This window comes from Pararge aegeria, chromosome 12 (genome assembly GCF_905163445.1).
Source record: "Pararge aegeria chromosome 12, ilParAegt1.1, whole genome shotgun sequence".
In the NCBI taxonomy this organism is placed as follows: Eukaryota; Metazoa; Arthropoda; class Insecta; order Lepidoptera; family Nymphalidae; genus Pararge; species Pararge aegeria.
Window position 1 is genome coordinate 12,773,022 of NC_053191.1, and position 13,449 is coordinate 12,786,470.

At 35.1% G+C, this 13,449-nt stretch overlaps 2 protein-coding genes across 2 annotated transcripts in view; one reads left to right on the forward strand and one right to left on the reverse strand.

Annotated features, from left to right (window-relative positions):
* LOC120628241 (SID1 transmembrane family member 1-like) overlaps positions 1-6,440 on the reverse strand; it is a 29,074-nt gene extending 22,634 nt beyond the window's left edge. Inside the window, exons 1-4 of the mRNA XM_039896518.1 lie at positions 6,232-6,440; positions 4,885-4,954; positions 3,585-3,687; positions 126-227 (exon numbers count right to left, since the gene is read on the reverse strand). Coding sequence (XP_039752452.1) covers positions 126-227; positions 3,585-3,687; positions 4,885-4,954; positions 6,232-6,335 — 379 coding nt within the window. The 5' untranslated portion in view covers positions 6,336-6,440. The remainder of the gene's footprint in view (positions 1-125; positions 228-3,584; positions 3,688-4,884; positions 4,955-6,231) is intronic.
* Positions 6,441-7,264: 824 nt separating this feature from the next.
* The window catches only part of LOC120628161 (protein son of sevenless), a 35,833-nt gene continuing 29,648 nt past the window's right edge, over positions 7,265-13,449 (forward strand). The window contains exons 1-5 of the mRNA XM_039896394.1: positions 7,265-7,592; positions 9,882-10,001; positions 10,535-10,672; positions 11,556-11,732; positions 12,595-12,816. Of these exons, the coding sequence (XP_039752328.1) occupies positions 7,497-7,592; positions 9,882-10,001; positions 10,535-10,672; positions 11,556-11,732; positions 12,595-12,816 (753 nt within the window). The 5' untranslated portion in view covers positions 7,265-7,496. The remainder of the gene's footprint in view (positions 7,593-9,881; positions 10,002-10,534; positions 10,673-11,555; positions 11,733-12,594; positions 12,817-13,449) is intronic.

Here is a 13,449-nt window from a genome sequence, read left to right on the forward strand (position 1 = left end):
GTATATATATATATGAATCTTGTAGTGACGTCACAACATGTTTATGGCGTAGCGTAGGTATCAGCCAGGGGGAGCGACCGCTAACACTAGTATTTCAAATAATATTCATAAAAATATGAACTTACTCGGCCCTGCATCGTGTGGACAAAGAGTTCTCGCCATGTCGTTGAATTGCAGTACAGTAGTGCGCGTCGGGACTACCAGAGGAAGCTCCCATGATGACACCCCTGAGAAATATAATAATTTATCCAGCATCACTGCAAACATCTCAGTCTTTGACTATCTCCCTGGCGCAGTGAGAAGCGTTGTGGTTTTGAGTGGGAGGTTCCTTGTTCGATCCCCGGCAGGGGGAATTAATAATTTTTGAATTTTCTCTGGTCTGGTCTGGTAGGTGGCTTCCTTGTTACCACCCTACCAGCAGATACTGCTATAGCCCTATCAGGTTAGCCCGTTGCCATCTTAGACTGCATCATTAGTTACCACCAGATGAGAATGCAATCAAGGGCTAACTTATCGGGGAATTAAAAATAATCGGTGGGATTCGTTGTCCAGAAACGTATGTATCACAGTATACCTCATTAATGTTACACTGCTTGCACAGGCCCAGTAGTCTGTGGCGCGCATAGAGCCTACCCTTAATTGTTTATAACTAGTACTGGGGTTTCTATGACAAAGACGTGCCGCCAAGCGATTTCTTGCCGGCTTCTTCTCGGCAGAATCTTCCTTCTGAACCGGTGGTAGAGTCGCTACAAATGTACATACTTGACGTTTCAAAAGTGCTTATATTGGTTGTTTAATATAAGTGCCATACCCGAAACAGGTTAGACCCTTACCATGTTACAATGCATCTCACGCTGCTATTGCCACATCACATCTGTCAAAAAAACTGACCCCACAGGCTACAGAATTACAGAATGCTTTAACAAAAACAAACGCGAGCGTATTCGAAGGCAACAGCTAGTCTGCCATAGGAGTTTTTAATAACAGCCTAAGTGTTGATGATTTGATGAAAAAGCTCATAACGGAAGTGATAACCAAACATAATGAATTGTATCAACTGTGCGAGTACGTACATTCGTTTCGTAGTACCTATTTGATAAAGTAACCAGAAACTGTATAGCGGTTCGGATCACAATAAGCCGCTAAGCGATTGAACATATATACATGTTATCTGGCACTGAACGAAATACGAACACGTAGGTATAAAGTTATTATTATGACCCACCACAACTTCCTAGAATAGTAAGTACCTAATTCAAACAACCATACCTTGTAGGCATGTACCCTATATTGTCTGGAGTAAGGCACCTTTCTTCATATGCTGACTGACTTAATTCACTGGTATTTTAATCAACGCATATCTTTTATTAATGCACACCTAAAAGTAGAACCTTGATGTGTATCTTTGATGGACTACCAGTGGGGCCTACTACTTATTTGCTAGTCAAAATAAGTCAGATTCTATGGGAAAGTGATAGCTTTTGTTTTAGGGGTGACTTCTTGGTGCACGCAGTACTTTAATCGAGTTTGCCAGACTAATATATAATACATAAGGAATTATAAGGCACCTCTAATCTATCACTCAAGGGAGTCCTGGAGAAACCAGAAAAACCTGAGAAAGTCGAAAACGCAATTGATGAGTTTAAACAGAATTGCGTAACCGCATCGGGAAATACAGAATCAAATAAAGAGCTTTTGTTAGACCCTAGTAGCTATGGCCTTTAAATATACCATATTGCGTGATACGCGAACAGACAGACAGACTCATAAATGTAAAAATCTTTTGGGTTCTAAAACGATTCCCGTTCAAAATATATTTAATCTAAAAAAATGGTCCAGTTACTAGCAGTTTTATTAAAAGCATAGTTAGAGAGCTACACAGCGTCCATAAGTTAGCGCAAAATTTGAAACGTTTTTGTACAAAACGTTGCATATCTATTCATATTTTTGACGACCTCCCTGCCGTAGCGTCGAGCGCTGTGGGGCAATTTGGGAATTTATAATTTTTGAATTCTCTCTGGTCTGGTGGTGCAGGTGGGAGGCTTCTGCCGTGGCTACTCACCACCCTACCGACAAAGACGTGCCGCTAAGCGATTAAACGTTCCGGTACGATGTCGCGTAGAATCCGATGAGGAGTATTGGTTAAACATAACTGTCATACTCCCTAACTAATGTTGGCCAAGGTTGGCCCGCTACCATCTTAGACTGCGTCATGATTTACCACCCGGTGATATTGCAGTCTAGAGCTAACTTGTATTGGGATAAAAAAAAAAGCTAGTGAGCAATCTAACCGGTCGACTAAATCGTTGGTTAATAAATGCAGATATTTAAAGAATGACGTAACTAAATAAGGATTTTGTGAACGCTTCATTAAGAATGACTCAATGGCTAAAAATTTTTCCTTCTTGTATCATTTTTTAGTACTTTTTTTAAACGGAAGTGGTTCCCAGTTCAACGGTATGTTCACCTAAATTATTCACTCTCAACTTGTTTTTTAACATAATTTTTAACATAAGTTTCCGAAAAACAAACCCTATAAGGCGCGACTTTATCCGTCTAACTCATTTTAATTATACACCACTAATCAATAAATATCAACATGAGATTAAAAAATAAATATTTTTATTTTTATTGCAAAACGGAGCAGAAATGGCGGTGTCGAGATTGTAAAGTTAGGTTAACTGGGTCAAGTGTGTTGTTTTTTTACATTATAAGTCAAAAATTATATAATATTTCTGATGTTTACAACGCAAAAAATCAATGTAGTTTGATCAATGAACATTCGTTCACACACATTTGGAACTACCTATATTTCACTTAGGGGGTGTCATTTTGACGCCCTTAGTGGCGCAGTGGTGAGTGCTGTGAGTGAGTATAAGTGGAGGCTGAAGATCCCCAGTTCAATTCAATTGCCAGCCGGGGTAGGAATTTATGATTTCTGAATTTTCAGGCGTCTGGTGGAAGGCTTCGGCCTTGGCTAGTTACACTCAAAGACGTGCCGACAAGCTATTTAGCTTTCCGACACGATATCGCGTAGAAACGGATTATGGGTATCATCATCATCATATCAATCATCATACCGGTCACGATAGGGCACGAGTCTGCTCCCACATTGAGAAGGGGATAAGGCCGCAATCCACCAAGCTGGCCCAGTGCGGATTGGTGGACTCCAAACATCTTTGATAACCTTATGGAGAACTCTCAGACACGCAGGTTTCCTCGCGATTTTTTCCTTCTCCGTTGAAGCAAGTTATATTTTAATTGATTAAAATAAAAAAAATAGAGGTAATGTTCTAACATAAACGTTCATATCCCATCCCGTTAACATCTTAGACTTTTTTACTAGTTCGGAGAACAGGTACACTTTTTATCTGTGCAAAATAAAACAACATTTGTATTTATTTTATGTGTTATGTTTAAGTACTTTTGATTCTGTTTTGTTTTTCTTTATATATAAAGAATTTTTCATTTTCATTTTTTCAGACTGCATCGTCACTTACGTGAGATTCACTTACGAGAGACATTTACGGACTAACTTGTAGTGGAATAAAAAAAGTCTTATGTACAGTTATAAACATTCTAACCTTTCTGCTGCGCTGCAGTGACGAACAGAGGGTATTCTAAATTGTTGGTGTCATTGGTGCTTACATGCACCCGAGTCGGGTACACCGACAGTTCATCCGATTTCTGAAACCAATTTTTTTTATTATACCTACCTATAAAACTACATGTACAGTACGTCTCCAAACTCCCTGCTTGAATTGTGAGCGCTGTGGACTTATGAGTGGAGGCCGCAATGCCGCAGAGAAACCGATTTAGGGAATGGGTTTAATATAACTGCTTTAATATTAGTTATTACAAGTTAGCCAGCTACCATCTTAAACTGCATCATCGCCTACCAGAGTTTGCAATAAAGAACTAACCTATAGTGAAATAAAAAAATTAAAAAAACTTTTAGTGAATGGTTGCTATACTGGTCGTCTAAGAAGTGGCATTTGCGAAAATCAATGAATTGTGATTGGCTAAAAGAGCGTGAAAACTATAACAGGCGGGGATTTCCCTTACCGACCACTATTTATCGATTTAGTACAGATTCGTTGTAAAAAATTTTTGGTTTCGAGTGACCAATGAAATACAACAAAAGACATGCTTTTTGAAATTTCCCGAGATTGTTGTGTTGCGTACGGTCTACCAAAGAATGCAAACTATCTTTCAAATGCGTGTATATCGATTCAATTAATATGAAGCGACGACAAATTATAATACAGTTGTCACCACCTTCGCGCAGGTTTCGTACGAGGTGACTACGGGAATATAAAGCAGTACAGGCTGCAGCGTACTCTGTGCTACTGCTACCACCGTCTGCGAACACTAACCGTCTGCCCAGCGTGATGATTGTGGGCAAACCCTCCGTTGGGAGAGGCTTTTAGCGTTTTAGGCCAGCAGTAGACTGGCATAGGCTACTGCTGGCAAAAATTTCGAAAAAAAACAAATTTTTAACTTTAGACCAACATTTTCATAACTTTCATCAAAACTACGAAGCTGATTATTTTAAGCATAAAAGTACAACTCATGAGAATTCAGTTGCAAAAAAAAAACTAAAAAGACTTTTGCTTTTTTTTAGAAATTATTTACGATTATGTTGAAATTCCTCAAAAAATCGAAACAAATATCATAATTCCAATACTATAAAAAATCGTGGAACATACATGGGGGTGATTCGGATACTTCACAACATACCGGCCCTAATTTTTTTTTTGTGACGTCAATTGACCGGCCACCCTGTACATGTACTCTTGTATAACTAAGACATTTCTAGATTCCCAACAGTATGGAACTGCAATGCATTCTTATCTATTATCAAGATGTAAAGAAATATATTACCTCAATGAAATCAAGTATTTGTGTAGTGGTATCATTCACAATCACATCTATAATGTTGTCATATTGATATCTGAAAAAAGAATGACCACTTAATTTCTTTTTTATCATACAAATATATAAAACCGGGCATGTAGTAATACATGATGGCATGGTCAAATACATTGGTATTCCCAGTATGTTACAGGATGTATGGCAACTATATGCTATGTGATAGATATATACATACAGAGAGGAGAAATAAAGTTCCTAAACCTAATTATAAATTAAAATAAATCATTTTACCTATATTTTAATTAGCACTTGCATGAAATATACAATTTATAAATTCAACATTACATCTTTATAACTAGTCTATGTGTCACACATACACTATTAGTTACTGAGTTAATTTACTCAGTTCATGAACCCAGGATTCACAAATAATAATTTGGCTACATTGTTATTTATATATGTATTTATTTATTTATTATATAAATATATTAAATTGATAATGATGAATGAAAGCATCTGTGCTGATATTTCTAAACTATGGAGGGTAGAGGTAAGGAGGATCATCTGTGTATATGAAAAAGTGTCATCAAAATGTATTAAATTAGGATGGCGCCACATTTGCATCAAGGTAACTCTTAAAAGAAGCGCCAAATATAAATATTGTTAGAGTAGGCTTGAAAAATAAACAAGGAAGTAAGGTTATATTTACCACAATATTTTGTACAACGTAAGTTGTTGAAATTCTCAATAATTAACTACTTTAGTCGATATGACATTAAATTTTTTAACTCAGCATACTTCAATTCATCTACGATTGCTACATTCATACCATACCCTGTGCATCCACCAGCGCCATTGTGGAGGATTTTTGAACTGTTATTTAGCGCATACAACTGGACACTTTTTCAACTTTTCTCCCATATAAGATGACTCTCCTTACCTCTACCCTCCATATTCTAAACTTAACTTAATTGACAGTTCTTAAAATAATGCTATCTTTTTCTACAAAGAATATAAGGTATTGAATAAAGGAGTACAACTTTCGGACCTGCTAGGTAGTTTAGTTTAGAGATTAGCGTAGGTACAAATGAATCAGCACCGTTAAAATCAAATTCTAATAATAATGTTTTATTTTAATGTTAATGCCGGAAAAGTGGACATCCCAGGTACCATAGATAAACCACGAATTTTTTATTTAAAAATCTAACTTTCAAGTGATATTTACAATAATAATTTCATACGAAATTATAAAAAATAAATAAAAGACAGTTTGTTTATTCTATATACTATAAATAAAAGCCGATTTTTTAATAAATAAATCAGCTCAAAATACAAGTAATCTATAGAAATACGTACGTGTTGTTATAAATAAACTTTTTATTGGCGATATTTTGATCATTAGGAAGAGTGCCATAAGCACTTTTACTTAAGATTACGGTAAATATTATCACACTTATCATTATTGTTACATTGAAAAAAAGCTATACGAATTATTGCCAAATATTCATTAGAAATTGGGTAAAGTTACTTCTAACTGCACTAATACGCCAATACACTATACAGCTGACACCTGAACAGTGAACAATACAAATCAAAAGTTTGAGACAGTTTGTGACAGTTGACTTGACACTGACGGTGATGGGAGTCAACCCAAACGAACGACCCAACAACAGACCATCAAAACTCTTTAGAAAAGAGAAGAAGAAAATTTAGTACAAATAATGTCTTAAAATTAGACTTACCTGACTGAATCATGTATAATCACATGTATAGTATGTATGTTATCGCAGTGATTTTATATAGGTATATAATACTCATTTATAATTTTAACCGAGCCCAACCTAACCTAGGCTAGCACCCTTTACACCTATACTACAGGTCCAGAGTAAACGCCGAGGTCAGTCGATAAAATCAAATACAAATGTCCAGGAGAATAGCCACAGTCATCTGGATAACCAAAATACTCTCTTTAATCTATTATTTATATATAATTATAACTGCTAAGAAAATAATGCTTCGTTTTCTTGAATATAATCAACGCGGTGGTCATCCTTCCACGAGCTAATAATATTATGTTGCAATTGTGGGAAAGGAACACACCAAGATAAAGTCAGTTTCACTTGGCACTTTCGATCTTGGTTGGTTGGTTGGTTACATTACATACATTGCTTGGTTACATTACAATGACAATCCCAAACATATCATATATTAGTGTTTATATAAAATATTCATTAAGATTACTTTTGGTTAATATGATTTTAGAACGAAATTTTCATACCGTATGTACATAGGTATTGGTTCTATGTATTCAACCTATACTATATATATCCTATAGAGCTAGGAGCTATCCAAATTCCATAGAGAATAAACCAGTAAATAAATGGAAAATGGCGTCGTTTTGCCGAATAAATGAATCAAAGAAATAATTTATGTGAAGTTCTGTTTTATTTGTCTAGATATAACTAATTATACAATAATCCTGTACAGGATATATTTTTGTGAGTTTTGGTTTTGTGTTGTATACTAGGAACCTGTGTACCATTCGCGATAAGCGAAATGATTTTACTGTTAGAGCAAGATTAAAGTGTTTACATGATTTCGGTGCGGGTACGTTGTCCACGATGCTGCCCACAGTGGAGGAGAGCCGTGATTACGACTTCCAGGACCCGGAGAATTCGGATAAATGGCGAGGCCTCTTCGTCACCTCTCTCCGAAAGGTTGTGTACAATATGTCATGGGTGTTTCAAAACAGTTGATGCTTTTGTCTCTAGTCCAATTAGGATTATAAAAACATAACATATATTAACTAAGGTCGCAAAGTATTATTTTCATTTAGATACCAAATTTAACCTTCCAAGCATAGGCATATCAACATCAATTTATACAAACTTAGGGCTTATAATCCTTTTTCTTTTTTTGAGATCAAGTTAAGTTATAAATGTGTAATGTAACATGTCAATAATTGAGGTCACAATTGATGGGTCAAGGATATATTTTGGATTATTGTATTGCTAGTGAGTTTGTTTTCATACTGTTAAATGTTTTTACTTATATTAAATAGTCCTCCTTAACAATAATAAAGCTGTAGTTTTTTTTTTTTATCTGAAGGAGCTAATCTATGGAACTATTATTCGGATTTAAAAAACCTTTTGTTGCTTCTGGTAAAGCAATTCTTGAGGAATGCTATTATGAATTTACAGGCAAAAAAGCTAATAAAGTAATAGTGTAAGTAGGCAACAAGATTAAGTTGGTTATTGTGTGGAATGATGGATGGAAGTTTGCAGGGAAAACTTGTGTGACATTCAAATGCTATCACATAGAAATGAGAGTTCAATTCATTACAAGCATTAAAAATTGTCAATTTTTTCTTGATGTTATTTTTGTATGACAACTGAAATATATATTATGTCCAATAATGATCATTCCCAAATTGGAATATTTCTTGCAATATTTTTTTAGGTGATGCCCAATACATCCTTTTATACTCTAGAGTAGGTGAGTAGGTAGGTATGTGAGCCATAGAGTGTTGTGTTTAAAATGATAGGTTGCTACGGGATAGATGTCCAGTGCAATTCTAAAGGATATGTGTTGTATTGTGCCTAACTAAACTTTAAGAAACTTTTAAGGCTGATATAAATATTATGAAAAATAAGCTTAATTTGTCATACTCCGCAAAAAGCAGGAGAATCTGTATGGTGTTATTTATAATTTTTTCAATCTTTATACCAAACAGATCTTTGGCAATGTACCCTCTATGCACATTTCTCTACAAAAACAGGGTATCCTCAGGAGATGTTGACTTTACAATGAACAATTGTTAAGTTAACATCTCCTTAACAATTATTGACATAACAATTATTACTAAACAGCTTCTAACGTGGCTGAAAAAAATTTAAAAGTGTTATTACACTCTGGCCCATTATCCAATCCTATAGGGAGAGAACAATATCTGGTGAAGAGTTCAATGACTTTGTGGTGGAAACAGGAATATTAGTAGTCTGGAAAAACATTTTAACAAATAGGCCCAAAAGCATGGTATTTGGGACCTATGTCCAGCAGTAAGCGATAAAAAATCACATATAAAAGATAATTTTGAAAGATAAGTCTTGTTTACATTAGTGGAGTAGTTTTAACATTCAAAAAATTCATATTCAAAGCAGACAAAAAACAACAGTTTTATAATTTTTCTTTTAGAAAGTCTTAGATGTCTCAACTATGACAATATTCAGTAAAACTTGTATACAAGTTTTAATGTCATACAAAAAAAATTACAGGCCTAATAAATAAATAATTATTCTTATACATGTGTGACAATATTAAGTATATAAATAAATATGCCTTACAAAGTAATAAATTTCACATTTTAGTAAATAAATATGAAATATTTTTTTGTCAATCCATTCTGTAATAAGTTCATATGTAAATGTCAGCAGCGCACGCGTACGTGTGGACAATAAAGTTTCTTCTTTCATTTCACTTAAGTCACGAGTGCCCCAGGGCAGTGTTCTCTCTCCTCTTCTTTTTTCCTTATATATAAATTCAATTTCTTCAGTTATATATTCCTCTTATCACTTGTACGCTGACGACTTGCAGGTTTATGTATCAGTGACCGTTGATGACATTGCCGTAGCAATTGAAACACTCAATCCAGATTTGAATAAGGTCTTCTTTGATCATGTTCATATTATGTGTAGTTTTAAATATATTAATATATATTTTATTAATTTTACATAATGTTAAAGCTTCACCCCAATATCAAGAACATGAAAAATTGCTGAATAAATTAATTCATTATGGAGGCACAATGTACAAGCTCAACTTATGTACTAATTATTAAATGTTGTTATTGATTGTGATTTACAGCTTAATTTACTCCCCAAGACATGGAGGAAATGCCTAATTAGAACCTCTCAAGTTGTGAACCCAGTTTTTTATTTTTTGTTTTTGTTCATAAGTCATGAAATAAAATTAAGACAATGTAAAGAAATATTATATTTTTTTATCAGATCCTGGAGTCAGTCCATCCATCACTGTCTGCAGAGGAGAGTGCATTGGAATTTGTGGAGTCACTCTGCCTAAGATTACTTACCTTGCTGTGTGCGTTACCTTCCCCATTAACTGTGCAGGTTTGGAACCATTTGAAACATTTTCTAGCTATGTAACTCATTGCTTGTTTCCTCTAGTGGCCACACATTATTGCAACAACAAACATAGAGAAACAGAACTTGCGCTAAATCACACTAAAAATGCAACAAAAAACAAAGAGGAAACAGTATTAACGCTAAATGACGCTCACATTGCAACAACAAACCAATAAGAAACTATACTCACGATAAATGACGCTCACATTGCAACAACAAACTAATAAGAAACTATACTCACGATAAATGACGCATTTATTGCAACAACAAACCAAGAGGAAACAGTACTAAAGCTAAATGACGCTCATATTGCAACAACAAATCAAGAAGAAACAGTACTAACGCTAAATGACGCTAATATTGCAACAACAAACAGAGGAAACAGTACACTAAATTACACTCATCTAAATTTAGGTGTCGCATATACCTCAAGAAATTATATTTATTTCCCTATGAAAAAAAATCATTGCCTATATTAAGCGGTAGTTTAAGCTAACCTATCTTCTGATATTTAACAGGATGTTGAAGAGCGAGTAGCTCGTACATTTCCGACTCCACTGGACCAATGGACTCTAACGGACGCACGAGAAGCCACCACCACTCGCCGCCGCAAGATGTTGCTGCCAATGGACAAGATTCACCAGCTGCTGCACAAGGTAAATTTCCAATATTTCCCGGTGCCTTACTCTTAATCAAACAACAAAAAAAATCTTTCTACTCATCCTTAATGATATCTTAATCTTAGCAATTTAATTGTAAAATAGGTCATAGGCCATAGGTCCGATTAGCGATTATTTTCTTCCTATGGCATTTTTATACCCAACGGTCCAACCCATAGGTCCAACTCCAATAATTTAAAGAGGAATTTACAGGTATAAAATCAATCTATATATATTTCAAATATAACTAAGTATATGGATAAGTATCAATATCATGGTAGGAATGTCACCATCTTTATGGTTCAACAATGCTGTGATTGAAAATTTAAACAAAAAGCAGATTTTGTAACTTAACTATCAAAGCTAGATATATAGCCTTGCGGACTTATTTTTGTAGGAAATGATTTTGATGACTTCAAACATGAAGTTCATTATTTTTAATTTGAAGCCCATTGAAGGTCCAAGCTCTTCCAACATATTTAACAAACATCGTTATATCTCAGCCAATTTACAGAAACCCATAATATATTATAAACTAAAACCTTCCTGATTAATCACTCTATCCATTAGTAAAAACCGTATGAAAATCCGTTCAGTAGTTTTTGAGTTTTTTGCACCCAGGCAGACAGACAGACGCGTAGGGGAACTTTGTTTTATAATATGTATGTAAGGATGCCTATAAAAAATTCGGTACCAATAGAATTTCAACCTACAACTCTGGCAATTGCGGCCTGAGCGGTTTACCACTTGTATGTCTTTTATCCGATGCAGGTTCGAATCCTGTCGGTTGCGTAATTTTTATATGCATTTAAAAACATTATAAAATAGATACTAGAAGTTAATCATCACACACACATCAAAATATCTTCATTTGTTTCAGGAGGTGCTACAGTTCAAAATAGATGTGTCAGTTACTTTTTTCATGACAGCCATACTGGAGTTTGTAAGCACTGACATCCTCAGGCTATCTGGCATATTTGTAAAGAAAATCTCTCAGAAGAGTGGCTATCGAGTTATTACAACCAGGGACATAAAAACTGCTATGTGTGCAGATAAGGTAAGAAAAGAATACAGTCGCCTTAGTGCAAGATATACTCAAACGCAATCGAGGAGTCGATTTCACTTATTAAACTATATACCGTGAAAGTAAAATGGGCCTAATGTGTGTTATTAGGCTTAGAGCAAAATCTCAAATCCCGATTTTTCGCAATTCTGATTTTTATTTTATAAAATGTTTTCCCGCCAATTGCTCATGTTCTCCAGAGCACAGACCACATGAATAGACCACGCGTAATACAACAAGAAAAGAAAGAAAATTAAAAATGTTACAAACAAGTTCTTTTTATGTACTTTTTGCATTGAAGAAACCAAATATCCAATAATATGATCAACAATACTAACCAGAGCAAGAACCCAGAGCCCATCATGCACTACTGCATAAAATTGAGTTTAAGTCCGCCTACACTTAGCCTTAAGTTTATACTAAGAGTATGAGAAGTGACAAAATATATATCATGAATAGCCTATTACAGTCCACTGTTGAAGGGGTTTGCCCATAATCACTATACTTGGCAGTCAAAATAAGGCTGCCTTTGTATGTCTACATTGAGTACTGTAAACTCCTTACTCTTTCTTTTCCTGTATGTTATACATGCAATAAAGTGTTTCTTCTTCTTCTTCTGCAAAATGGTGATCGCAGTAGATTGTAGTAGTGCATTGTGCGTTTAAGTTATTAAAATATCACATGCTTCAAGGATGAAGGAAAACATCGTGAGGAAACCTGTATGCCTTAGAGTTCAGAGCTGTGGGCCGGCGTGGTGGACTACGTCCCTAATACCTTCTCATTGTGGGAAGAGACGATGTTTATCATGGATTTCCGCAACGTAACGCCTACTTCTATCCAATATTTTATTTTCCAGTTGTTAATAGACATGTTCTATCAAGACTCTGAGCTAGCGGGCGCAGCGGCTTTCAACGCCTCAACATTAGGGGTTGAAAGGCGGGGCAGACGCGCCTCCCTTAGCTACGGCGAGCTAGTAAGAGATCTCTTGGCTGATGAGAGGAGCTTCCTGAGGGATCTGAACCTTATTATCAGGGTATTTAAAGATGAGCTCGAGAAGATACTTGAAGGCGATAATAGGGTAAGATTCTGACAACAAAACCTATTATTCAACCTAGAACCAAAAGCCTAAAGGGTTTTAAACGCATTCTGATTTCTCCCCCGAAAATTCAGCCGGCTAACGCAGTGTTGGTACACTTCTGACGAACGAACAGAGTTGCAGGGAACCACTGGACCCAAGCGTCACAAGACTGTAGTATTTGGAAATCCCTACAAAAGACCTATTTCCAGTATTGGATGCCCATTATTTAAATTGCCATGTTGAATTTTGTTGCCAGATGTGAAAAGTTAAAATTTTATAATTATGTACTATGTATTACATGGGTTATTATATAAAATATGTCATTTGTCTTTTTTTCATATATTCATAAACAGTTGTTTTGGCAACTCATATAAACACACATTCTATATATTTTAAAAGAACTATGGAAGCTGCAGCTTCCACGTTATAAATTCTTAAAATTACAAACTAAATCCAATATATTACTGCACTGCATTATCATCTGTGGCGTGTGGTCGATAATAATTTTATCATTCTGTCTCGCTCACACTAATTTGCTTTTTGGGAAATCCCTAAAGAGAGACGTTTATGACAGATCGATTATAAAGGCTATTAAATAGAAAATAATAAAATTTATGGTCAATAAATAATAAA